The 13,163-nt window shown below is 58.6% G+C and overlaps 1 protein-coding gene across 2 annotated transcripts in view; it reads right to left on the reverse strand.

The window, feature by feature from the left end:
• SULT4A1 (sulfotransferase family 4A member 1) overlaps nt 1-13,163 on the reverse strand; it is a 37,772-nt gene that overhangs the window by 7,064 nt on the left and 17,545 nt on the right. For both annotated transcript variants that reach the window (XM_032138476.2, XM_058431316.1), the window contains exons 2-5: nt 9,312-9,442; nt 7,479-7,559; nt 6,414-6,540; nt 2,189-2,283 (exon numbers count right to left, since the gene is read on the reverse strand). In XM_032138476.2, coding sequence (XP_031994367.1) covers nt 2,189-2,283; nt 6,414-6,540; nt 7,479-7,559; nt 9,312-9,442 — 434 coding nt within the window. The remainder of the gene's footprint in view (nt 1-2,188; nt 2,284-6,413; nt 6,541-7,478; nt 7,560-9,311; nt 9,443-13,163) is intronic.

The following is a 13,163-nucleotide window of genomic DNA, read 5'->3' on the forward strand; positions in this document are numbered from 1 at the left end:
ATTCATGCTGCAATGGAGCACCAACCACAGCACAGGAAAGAACAGAGCTCTGCGCAGAAGCCAGACAGCAAAACCCAGGGGAGTTCCACACCCAACAGGTTCCGAAGAGGCAACGCCAAGCTCCGGTGAGGGAGATCAAAGCGCGGTGGCCTCTGGGCTTGCAGTATCAACTTCTTGCAGTATCAACTGCAAGAAGCTGGAATGTTCTGGATCTGGAAGGTGGCTGCCCAGATGTGACAGGTAAAAGGCTGTCAAGCCCCACATGTGTGCCAAGTACACCTCACTGTGCATGACACCTCCACAAAAAGGTATATACCAGGCGGGCCCGTGCCAGGCCTGCACGTAGGTGATGCTCACACAGTCCTCCCAGCCACACAGTGACAGGGGGTGCTGTCACCTCCCCACTTTACAGAGGCTTGGGGTGGTCAGGACTTTGGCCTGAGCAGCCAGTGTCCAGAGCCCGCGTTGTTCCCCAGCACCACAGGAAACCACGGCCAACGGCTTCACAGAGGTCAGCAGCAGGACCAGGGTTCCAACCTGCTTGGGCCACACCTTCATCTCTACTACACCGTCCTCTGGGCGTGAGCAGGGACCCTATATGTGGCTCTGTGTCAAGTTGTGTGGACAAGAGGCAGACAGGTGGGAGGCCCACGCAGAGTCAGACAGGCTTACCCAGCAGTCGGCTCCATGGTGCGGGTGACCTTGGGCCGCCACATGACCTTGCTCTTTCCTCACCATAACACAGAGCCATGGTGAGGACCCATTTGGGGAACCGACAGCATGCGCCAGCTGGCAGCAGACCTGCAGACGGGGTCCTTCCTGCACACCGAGCAAGCCCCGAAAGGCCACGCTCCTGCGAAGGCCAACCTGGCCCATGCTGACCACAGGCCCCGGTGTGTGAGCACAAAGGAACCCAAGAGTAACTGCAGCAAACGCAACGCACACACCCCTGCCCCAGGATCACAGTGCACACACCCCCACCCCAGGGCCACAACGCACACACCCCCACCCCAGGGTCACAACACACACAACCCCGCCCCAGGACCACAAGGGTCACAACGCACACACCGCACCCCAGGATCACAATGCACACACCCCCACCCCAGGGCCACAGTGCAGGATCACAATGCACATACCCCCGCCCCAGGGCCACAACGCACACACCCCCACCCCAGGGCCACAAGGCACACCTTCCCCCACCCCTGCCCCAGGGTCACAAGGCACACACCCCCGCCCCAGGGCCACAAGGCACAGCACCCACCCCAGCGCCATAGGGGACCTCGTGTGGCTCTGTTCACAGCCAGGTCTGGAGTCTTCCTGCAGGTGTGAGGGAAGTGCAAGGCCGGCCTTCCTACCCCTGGGCTTCTGACCTCCAACTCCAGCACTGGCTCACCCTCCCCCACACCCAGCTCTCCTGTCTGTCTCCCAGCAGACCTCCTCCCCATCCCAGCTCCCACCCACTGCTACTCAACCTAAACCTGCTTATCTGTTAGCCACTGACACTAGCAGCCCCACAGCCCTACATCGACATGGTTTCCAGCTGGCACTCAGGCCTCTGCCCTGCAGGAGCAACCTCACGGTCCACACCTGCACCCCATCCTCTCTCCTCTTTCCCATGGGCCAGGCCACACGTGTCTCCTGCCTGTCCTGCCCCCACCACCAGAAGCCCCTCCGCCCAGGCTCCAGCCCCAAGCCCTCCTGCCTCTGCCTGGACTAAGACCTTGTCCCATTAGTTCTTTTCAACCCCTTCCCCAGCTCCTGCTTTCTCCCAACACCTAGAAAATGCCCAGTCTCTTTTGTGGTGACCCAGGCTCCCCAAGCTACCAGCTGCCTCGTGTCTCACTGCAGACACTGGCCTCTCCTCAACGTCCCATCAACCACCACTATAAAGCACTCCAAAGGCCCCCCTGATAAGCCAGGCCCCAGTCCCCTCCCCACACCTGCCGTCCTGGGTCCCTCAGCCTTGCACAGCATGGCTGCCCCACCGCACCTCAGGCTTTGACAGGCTGCTCCCCACACCCCCAACCCCCCTTCCAGCCCACAGACTATCCCACCCCCTCCTCTGTCCCTCCTCAGACCCCTCCTCCTCCTCCTCCTCCCACACGCCCACTGTAAAGGGCTCCTGCATCAGGAGCTGCCAGGCCGAGGGCCAGGGCACCCCAAGGACAGCTGCTCCGGCAGCACTCACCCGATGCATGTCTTCATACTTGAGAAAAAGCACGTTCGAGTCCATGCGGTGCTCCCAGAACTCCTGCACGTGCTCAAACCAGGAGCCGTAGCCCACTGTGGAGACAGGGGATAGGGTGAGCCACACAGCTGGGCAGGAGAAGCGCACACATGAGGCCATCCCCACCCCACAGGGCTGCCCTCCTGCCGCCCAGCAGCTGTGATGAGGACATCGTGATCCCTGCAGACAAGTCTGGCAAAGGCCCCCGAGACACTCACGTCTCAAGCCATCCCAGCTCTCCTGCCTTCGGCACGCCTTGAAGGCCTGACCATGGGGGTGACAGCCTCTGAGAAGGTGATCTCTGTGGTACCTGGCAGTGGACTGCAACAGTGCCCGTTACTTTATCCGCTTAACAAGTGGTCGCCGGGAAGCCCTGGAACAAAGCCCAGAGGAACTGGGACAGGGGCCGCTAGGGTTGCTAGTGGGGACAGGGTGGGGTATAGGAAGCTGTAGGACAGATCCAGAACATGGGGCCCTGCTGGGCAAGAGGGCCACAGGCAGTAGCCTCAGTAAATCGAGGAACTCTCCATGGGACCTGAAAGCTGAAGATGGGCAGGGAGTCCTGTCCTGACCTCCAAGAGGCCAACACTCCTATACCCACACCGCGGTCCTGCGCTTCCTGCACCCACACCGCGGCCCTGCGCTTCCTGCACCCACACCGCGGTCCTGCGCTTCCTGCACCCACACCGCAGCCCTGCGCTTTCTGCACCCACACCGTGGTCCTGCGCTTTCTGCACCCAGACCTTGGCCCTGTGCTTCCTGTGTGGCCTGCGCTGCCTCAGAGCCCTTGGTGTGGGGTGGGGCACACAGGCAGGGACCAACTCATGGAGTCTCCAGCCTGCTTTGCAGTGTTCTTTATAAAAGCTATGGATCCTCCCCTGCCTGCCACATGCCGTGCCCACCACTGTGACGGTTTCTTCCAAGGGGGACCTCCGTAGGACAGAGAGCAAGGCGTCAGTTAAGGATCACTGGGCAGTGCGGGGCTGACTGCGCTAAGCAGCAGGAAGCAGCCCAGCTGGATGAGGAGCACTGGCTGTAGAGATTCCTCTGCTGGGCCCTGCCCCCAGGCCGCCTGCAGGATTCCCAGGGAGGAGCTGCACCCACACCCCACCAAAAACTCCACTTTCTGCAGAATAAAGCTGAGTCCCAGAGAAGGGAAGAGACTTGCCCAAGTCACCAACATGTCAATAATCATGGGGGCCCAGACAGGGAAGCCCAAGTGGCCTGACTGCAGCCCATCATGGGGAGCTAAGTCCAAGCAGATGAGTCCCTGGGGCAGAAGGAAGAGTCAAATGGCCCTGTGAATACGGAAGGTAAAGAAAAACTCCACTTCATTCCAAGGAAGAATGTACCAAGATGTCAAAAACAGACATCCCGGTGACATGGAGAAATAGTGTGAGGACTCTGGAAGAAGCAAGGAATGAAGGACTGCACGTGTGGTCCTGCGCTGATGTGAGGAGCAAGTGCACTGAGTCCCCGGAGCAGGAGGGGGGACAGGAGTGAGCTGTGGGTTGCTGGGTAGAGAGCCTTCCCACCGGAATGCCTGAGAGGAGGGGAGGACGTCGGACCCTTCCACGCTTTTCCCTGGGCTCCACACTGCTCTGTGAAAGGGAAGGGAATCATCCATCTGGAATATTAAGGAAGAATAACAAAACCTCATTGTCCACCCCAGAGAAGACATGGACACAAGGGCTGCATGCCACACTACAGGTGCCACAGGGACCCTGTCTACACAGCGTCCTCTAACTGCAGGTGCCACAGGGACCCTGTCTACACAGCATCCTCACACTGCAGGTGCCACAGGGACCCTGTCTACACAGCGTCCTCACACTGCAGGCACCACAGGGACCCTGTCTACACAGCACCCTCACACTGCAGGCGTCACAGGGACCCTGTCTACACAGCGTCCTCCAGCTGCAGGTGCCACAGGGACCCAGTCTACACAACGTCCTCCAGCTGCAGGCACCACAGGGACCCAGTCTACACAGCGTCCTCACACTGCAGGCGCCACAGGGACCCAGTCTACACAGCATCCTCACGCTGCAGGCGTCACAGGGACCCTGTCTACACAGCATCCTCACGCTGCAGGCGTCACAGGGACCCTGTCTACACAACGTCCTCCAGCTGCAGGCGTCACAGGGACCCTGTCTACACAGCGTCCGCACGCTGGAGGCGTCACAGGGACCCTGTCTACACAGCGTCCGCACGCTGGAGGCGTCACAGGGACCCTGTCTACACAGCATCCTCATGCTGCAGGTGTCACAGGGACTCTGTCTACGCAGCGTCCGCACACTGCAGATGTCACAGGAAGCCTGTCACGGGGCATCCTCACACTGCAGGTGTCACCTGCCTCCAGGGCCCTTTGCCCTCCAGCCTCGCAGAGCTGGTCACCATCCTCAGGCACGGTTGTTTATGCAGGTCCCTCCTGCTGTCACCCTGTGCTGTGGCCTCTGAGCCCGACCTGTCTGGACATGGTGTGCTTTCAGGGTTCCCGTGCATATTAGTTTCCAACGTCTTTAGGACATCAGGCAGGGGGGTCCAGCGGTCCTCAGTATGTGCGTGCTCACTGAGTGACAATGAAGGATGGAGCACGGGGGTGCTGAGTGGGCCTGTCTACAGGGTTTGCTGGGACCAAGGCACATGTGTGGGACCTTGCACTCAGTGGAGGAAGGGTCTGTGACTGTGGTGACATGGAAAGGCCTAAATTAAGAGAACCGTTAACTGCTCTGGCCTGAGCAAGAGTTTGTAACCTCTTCCACGTGGTGGTCTGAATGTGGGTGTTGTCCCCATGCTCTGCAGAGAGCAGAGTCCATGCTGGACCCTAGGAAACAGCTTCAGAAGTCCATGAGTGGGTTGCTCCAAATGCCTGGTGGACCACAAGAGCAGGTGCCAGGGCCAGGAGGCCATGGGAAGAGACGCTGGACAGAAGGCCTGGAGCAGGCTCAGGGGGCTTCAGGGTGCGGTCTGGGGCCTCCTGCCCCTTGCAGGCAGGGCCACTTCTCAGCAGGCACAGTGGAAGCAGAGGCTCAAGGGCAGGAAACAGAATCATCCCAGGGCTTTGAGGCCCTCGTGGGTTTTCAAACTGCAAGCAACAGAGTCAGCCTGTGGCACCCTGCACCGCCCCGCCAAGAGGTCCCCTTCAACCAGGCCTGGAGGCAGCTCCAGGTCCACTGCCCTAAGTTCCACTTAAACTCGGGGGCATTACGTTCCAGGATCTCTGCTACATGATTCATCCTAATCTTGTCACATAAGCCCCCTGCAGAACCCCTGATAAGCCCCACTGAACAATGCGGCTCAGCATCACTTCAGTTGGGAAATAAAATAGAAAGTGTATTTTCAGCCTTGGTTAGGAAAGAGTCTCAGTGTAGATTTAACTAAAGTGCAGCTATTATGACACATTTCAAAGCTCCTCTGCCTGCATACCCTACACTGCCCACTTTCTGTCCCAGGACCTCCCAAAGCTATGGCTGGCCATGGGGAGCCTCCTCAGGAAGGCAGGAACAGAACTGCACTGAGGAGCTCCTGCCACCACTCCCAAGGGACAGGTGGCCCAGCGGGGCAAGAGAGTAAGGACTGGGAGCGAGTGGGACCGAGACAAGGGGCCTGCTCCCGCCTTCCTTGAGAGCAGGGTAGGGTGGAACCCAGCCTCGCTCCTCCGCAGTGGCTGGAATGGAGGCCAGAGAACAGCACCCGGCACTCTCGGCCCGGCTGTCCTCCTCCCAGTGGGCACAAGTGTGCCCTGCCCCAGTGGCTTGCCTGTGCCTGAGGTTCAGCCAAAGTCCATGCCTGTCACACTTAGCTCCAGTCTCCACTCCAGCCCCTGTCACTAACAGCAGTGATACCTGGGCCTCCATTTTTACTGTTTTCATTCTCTCCCTGTTTGAAACTCAGGTAGGAAGGATGGATGTTTTAACTGGGGAACTTCTCAGACACCCCAACAGTGTGGTAGAAGAGAAGGGCTCTGGGTTCCGATGGACCTGCTCTGACACACACCAGCTCTAGGATCTCGGCCACATTCATGACACTCTCGGCCTCAGTGTCTTCATCTGTAAAGTGACTGCGGGCCTGACCTACGTGGTCACTGTGAGAACTGAAGACCGTGCCAGGGAAGCACCCAGCACCTGCCAGGCCGTCCATGACACCACACGGCTCCCGTTCTAACATGCCGCCAGGCTGCAACACTCACGCTTATCATTCATAAACCTCCGGCAGAATTCTTGAAAGGTGCCTCGGTAGCTCATGGTCCGCAGAGAGCGGTGGAACTGATAATAAGACACCACCAGGTCCTTGGGGTTGCGAGCCATATAGATGACCTGTGGGTGACAGGAGCAGGGTGAGTCCATGTCTCCTTTCCTCCCAGGCAGGGCTGCCCCAACACAGGCCAGCCCCCCTGAACCTGCTGGTGCACCTCACAAACCAACACCCGCTTCCAGCATCCAGTTGGGGCCCATGTGCACGGCCTCTGGGTGCTGCTGCTTCGCTGTTTCAGCAGAAAGGTGCCCTGTCCATGCAGTAGTGCTGGCCAGGTAAATTACTTAAGCATTTTATTTCTGTCCTCTAGAACTACTTTAAAATCTGCAGAAGACAGAAAACTTACAACCCTGATCCTGGTGGTAAGAACACAGGCCTCTGGCTCGCATCTGTAATCCCAGCACTTTGGGAGGTCGAGGTGGGTAGATCACCTGAGGTCAGTAGTTCAAGACCAGCCTGGCCAACATGGTAAAACCCTGTCTCTACCAAAAATACAAAAATTAGCCGGGTGTGGTGGCACATGCCTGGAGTCCCAGCTACTCAGGAGGCTGAGGCAGGAGAGTCGCTTGAACCAGGGAGGCAGAGGTTGCAGTGAACCGTGCCACTGCACTCCAGCCTGGACGACAGAGGAAGACTTCGTCTCAAAAACAAAAAAACAAACAAGCAAAAAAACCCCACAGGCCTTGGCATTTGATGCAATTGAAAAATAAAGAGAATTCAGCCCAAAGCAGGTACACACCTACTGGCCTGCTTTGGATTAGGCTGGCCACAGCCATGTTCGATCGTGAGGTAAAAACCAACCCATCATTCAAAACTTGGGTAAAATGCTAGAGATGCATGACCCAAGACAACCTCAGAAGGGATCTTCACGTGTGGGCTCCTTGGGAAGACAGCCCCCAAGGCCAGGTAAGTGCCAGGGACCTGCATGTGTGTTGCACAGGGGCCTTGGTCTCCTCTTGGTGGGGACTCATCTCGGGAGGCAGAGGAGGTGCCAGCTTACCTTGGAGTCTCCATTGTGGAGGTCAGAGGGCAGAAAGCGGTAGGGCAGGTGGCTCTTGATGAGGCGGGGAGAGGTCAGTTCCTGCGTGGAGTCAGAGGGAGACGCAGGTCAGAGGAAGGGGTGAGACCAAGGGGAGGAGTGGGGCCAACGGGAAGGGGGCCAGAGGAGGAAGGAAGGGGTGGGGTTCAGGGGAAGTGGGGTTATCAGAGGGAACGGCGGGTCTAGGGTAGCGGAGAGGTCAGGAGAGCATCAGGGTAAGAGGGAGGGGTGAGGCCTGGCGGGGGGGTAAGGCCAGGAGCAGGGGGACCAGAGGACAAGGGAAGGGGTGGGGGCCAGGGGAGAAGGGTAGGGGTTAGAGGGAAAGGTGAGGCCACGAGTGGGGAGGGGTCAGAGCAAGAGGAGGCAAGGCTGTCATTCCCTGGTCTCCTCTCCCGGAGAGAGTCTCGGACCCAGCCAGGACAGCCTCCCTTGTCACCTGAGACAAACATTTGAGACATGAGCACACCCTGGCTGGACCCTGGCGGTAGAGACAAGGGTCCCTGACTTTGGCCTGGGGAGTTCACCTATCATAGCCACAGCCACAGGGTCTGCTCAGGAGGCCTGGGAGATACTGCCCCGGCTTGGAGTGGCGTCGGAGGGCAGCAGAGGCAGCAGGAGGCACCAGGCCCAGTGGGTGCTGCCAGGCTGGCGCTGGAGCGCACAGCAACCTGGCCTGATGCGCTCGCTGCTTCCACCTGCCCCTCAGGCCTTCCCATCAGCAGCCAGGGTGGTCCTGTAAACCAGCCAGCATTGTGCTCCTCTGCTCAGAGCCCGTCTTCCCAGTTGCCCTAGGAATGGGCCCAGCCCTCATGAAGCCAAAGTGCCCGGAACCGTTGCCTGCAACCCCCAGGCTTGCCTACTGCTCTGGAAAGCCAGGCCCCTCGTGCCGTTGGGTCTTTGCTCACCGGTCCCTCTGCTCCTCTCCTCTTTCAGGACCTGCCTCAGACATCCCCACAGGAGACTGCTGGTCCCCTCCTGATCTGCTCCCCTCTCAGCGCTGATCGTTATCTAGCTACTATGGCTTCCTGGGCTGAAAGGCCGGGCCTGATGCTGTCAGTCACTGCTGCCCCCAATGCCAAGAGCAGTGCCTTGAACGCGGTGGCCCTCGGCACGGCAGTACGGAACGACTCCCAGACGGTTCCGCATGGACAAGGAGAGCAAAATGGCTGTTCAGGCCTGAGAGGCTGGGGAGCAGACAGGGGCCCTGGAGGGCCACAGGGGTCTTGTGCCATGACATGGGGTGGGACGGCACTCTCAGAGCTGGGTTTTGGAATGCTGCTCCAGAGGGAGGAGGACAGGTGTGGTGGAGGCTGCAGTTCTGGCCCATTCAGGTGTGAGGCTGGAACTAAAGAGGTGCAGCGGACGGGGTGGGGGGGCCTGTGGGTGTGTCTGAGGGGTGGGGGGGGCAGGGCTCTGGGGTAACATTTATTCATTCTTGATACCAAATATTTGATGCAAACACATCCTACCCAGCTCCCTCAGAGGAGGGCCCCCAGGGGAAAGTGAAGGGGAGGCCCAGGGCCTGCTCCCCACAAATGTCCCCTCAGCCCTATGCCCCCCAGGCATTGACTTCCTTTCCACCTTACAGACTCCCTGACGCTGATGTGTCACCCACGCCCTCATCAGGTTCCAGGTCACTGCCAGCTCAGGCCTGCCAGCTTCTCCCCTGGCTATCTGGGGCTATCTGCTCTCCCCTAATCCACAGAGCCCTCAGAAGCAACTGTCAACCATCAGGGTGTAGCAGTAGAAATACCCTAAAGAGGTGCTGGGACAGGTGCTGCTGGCCCTGGGTACCTTGATGATGTCCAGGCCCGGCTGCGGATACTCCAGGACCGGGAGCTGCTCATCGATGTTCATCAAGCCGATCTCATCGGGGTCAGCGCCCTGGCTCACCAAGTAGACCACCTCCTGCAGCAAGCTGGTGCCTGGAGGGGAGAAGCCCCAGCGTGGGGTGCTCAGAGGAAGCCCATGCGCCCAGCCCTGTGCTCGGGTCAACACCTGCTGCCCAAGAAGGGGCTCAAGAGCCCCAGGTGGGGCCCAGGGTGACTCAGTCTGGGAAGAGGAGTGCACCCCGCACGGTCTCAGCCTGAATCCCCCGTGCTGGGTCATGGGACAGTCAGCTCTGATTCTCAGAGGGGCCAGGATGCTTCACAGCGCTGTTAGGAGAACAGAACAGAACAGAACCCAGCCCCTGTTATGGAAGTGGCTCAGGGGCTGGAACGGGTGGGTGACTCGGTCCAACTTGAGGCTGAACTTGGCAGTTTACGCAGGAATGACGGGTCGGGGAATGACCCGCTAGCCAAGATGAGGAAATGACGTCTGCCCAGTATCTACTGAAGCTATATATACATAGCCCATGATCCAGGAACTATCCTGGGGAGACACCCAAGGGGAGCCAGTGCTTGTCCACCAGTACACAGGTTCTAGAACAATCTTGGCCACATCATTCATAAAGTCACTTGGAAACACAAATATCCATCAGCAATAGAATGAGTAAGTTGTGACAATAACCATGGGGTACTACACAGCAACAAAAAAGAATGAACTGCAGACATAGCACGGCCAAGCCCCACAGATAGGATGTGACGGAACTGCAGACACAGCATGGCCAAGCCCCACACACAGGATGTGACAGAGTCCACCTCAAGGCGCTCCGGGGTACAATCCTGTATGTCCCATTGGCATGAGGTTCAAGAATGGGCAAAACTCAACTATGGTGACAGAAGTGAGAACAGTGTTTATATTTTGGGTTGGTTATTGATTCAGAGAAGACACAAAGGCGATTCCGGGGTCTAGAGCTATTAACTGGGTCTGGTGGGAATTACATGGAAGCATGCATTATGACATATGCAGGTTTCCATCTGTGGCTCCTGGCTCATTATCCCCCCAGCCCTTATTACAGTCTTTTGTCATAACATTGGACCACTCCAGGCCTGAGAAGCAGGCCTCAGTAAACAGCCTCTCTCTCTCTCTCTCTCTCTCTCTGAACTTCTCCTGCCCCCACCCCTTTCACCTGCTCCTTTTTCTCCCCAAGGCAGGCCATACAAACGGAAAATATACTTGAATCTTCCCCCGCCTTTCTGTCTTGGAGCTGCCCATGAAGAAATTCTCTAGGCTGGGCACAGTGACTCACGCCTGTGATCCCAGCACTATGGGAGGCCGAACCGGGAGGACTGCTTGAGGCCAGAAGTTCGAGACCAGCCTGCGCAACATAGCAAGACATTGGCCCTACAAAAAATAAAAAATAAAAACATTAGCTGGGCATGGTGGCGTACATCTGTAGTGCCAGCTACTCAGGAGGCTTAGGTGGGAGGATCGCTTGAACCCAGGAGGTAGAAGCTGCAGTGAGCTGTGACTGCACCACTGCACTCCAGCCTGGGCAACAGAGTGAGAATCTATCTCAAAAAACTAAAAGAAAAATTCTCTGACCTGCCTTGTCTGACTGTGTGGGTCATGAGACCCCCAGTTCAGAAGGGGAGGAAGGAATGTTGCACAGGCAGGCCTTCCGGGGCTCCCCACTCTGACTGACAGTGTTGGGCTCACAGCCCTTTTGTCCAGTCCCATTTCTACATGCTTCCACCATGCCTAGCCAATGAGGGCTCCATAAAAGGCCCAAGAGGACAGGCTTTGAGGAGCTTCCAAAGAGCTGAACACATGGGGGTTCCTGGAGGGGGGCTTGCCCAGAGAGGGCGTGGAAGCTCTGTACCCTCCTCCATCCTCCACAGGCGTCTCTTCCTCTGGTATTCATCAGAAGCCTTTGTAACATCCTTTATGATAAACCAGGAAATGTCAGTGCTGCCCTGAGTTCTGTGAGCCACTCTGGCAAATTAGTCAAATGTGGGCGGCAGGGGGTGCGAACCCCAATTTATAGCCAGTGGGTGAGACGCACAAGCAAAACAACCTGGGGCTTGCGGTTGGCATCGGAACTGGGGGCAGTCTTGTGGGACTGAGCCCTCGCCCCGTGGGATCTCGTGCTGTCTCCAGGTGGGCAGTGCTGGAATTGAACTGGACTGGGGGACACCCAGCTGGTGCTGCTGCAGGACTGAGTGCCTGCTTGCTGGCGGGGAGAAATCCCCAGCCTGGCCGCCACAGGAGTCCTCTGTGTTGACTGTTGTGTGAGAGCAGAGGAAAAGCAGTTTGAGGGCTTTTTTCCAACTCATATGCACGTATAAGATATAATTCAATTAAAAAGAGAAAAATCACCTCCGCCCGCCAATGGCCTGGTCAGCATAACCTGCTCTCCTAAGACTGTGGGGAGATGCGGCCAACGGGCAAGCCCAGCGTGCCGTGCCATTAAAGGCAGGGAGAGGCCTGTGGGGGAGCTCGTGTGTGCTGAGGACACCCTGGCACTCACAGGACCACAGCTGCCCAGAGGGCTACAGACCTGCGGACCAATTCTCCCTCCTCACAAATCAGCCACACGGCTTAGCCGGGTCTCCTGCCTGAGTCTGGGAACCGTCCCTCTGGGACAAACAGCACATTTCACACTCAGGTCCGACAGCCTCCAGCCCAAAACCCTTCCATAGCCTCCCACTGTTCACAAACTCAGACCCAGGCATTCAACCATTTATTGAGGCCCTCTGAGCTCTGCACACCTGATGCGGGGTCCAGGCTGCACCCTCCTGGGCGGGGCCAACCACAGCACTCTCCGCTTGGCCTGTATGCTCCTCCCAGCCTCAGCCTAGGCACAGCTGTCTCAGAGCCCCTGCCCCTTCGAGTCGGCCTTTTCTGATGGCCGGGATCACCTACAGTGCACACCCTGGGATGCATGGGACAGGCCCTCTCCTCCCTGCTACGGCTCAGGGAAGCAGACACTGTGACCGGCTCCACAGCTGGTGCAGGCAGGAGGAAGCAGGGCCCCGCCTGGACCACACATGGGGCTGACCACATGCACTAGTGCTTTGAGTGCAGAGTCCCATTCGAGGACCCTAGGGCCAGGCAGGACACCCAACCAGAAGTGTGCTGGGACCAAAGGTAACTCCCAGGGAGAAAGGCGGCCCTCTGCGCTTTCTCCAGCCTCTGTCCCCAGGCCCAAAAACAGCTCCAGGTCCCCAGTGATCCTCAGTCATCACCTTGTCTGACCTCCCAGAAGAAATGGGCACAGCTTAACCCACTGTGGTCCCTTCACATCGGCAGCTCCGGTTTCTGCCCCTGGCTCCTCATCTCCCCACCCTGAACGTGGTGACAGCCCGGAGTGCAGCCCTGGTCTCCTGCCCCCAGGCCAAACCCAGGTCCACCGCTCCACACATCAGCCTCCGGGGCACATGCCCACGAACTCCAGCAGCTCACCCGCTGCCCAGCGCCTCAGCGGGACCCGGCCAGCTCTGGGGGCAGCATCCAAGGCTGTCTCCTCCGCAGCCCATCTCAGCAAGCAGCCCCTCCAGCCCACAGAGGCTCGGGCCGGATGGTGGCCTCGCTGTGGCTCACTCGGCTCCTCTCCTCTCTCCTTGCCTCAGCGAGCCCCGCCGACCCGGCCATCGGGTGTGTCCAGAGCTGACCCTCCCCCTGCGACACTGCGTCCTCACACCTGAGCTGCTTCCTACGAGGGATCCTCCCTGGCTCTCTGCTGCCACCCAGCTCACTCTGCCTTCTAGTCCAGGGGTCCCCAACCCCCAGGCCACGGGTCTGTGGCCTGTTCGGGACTGG

The sequence above is a fragment of the Hylobates moloch genome, unplaced genomic scaffold (assembly GCF_009828535.3).
Source record: "Hylobates moloch isolate HMO894 unplaced genomic scaffold, HMol_V3 SCAFFOLD_19, whole genome shotgun sequence".
NCBI classification, from domain to species: Eukaryota; Metazoa; Chordata; class Mammalia; order Primates; family Hylobatidae; genus Hylobates; species Hylobates moloch.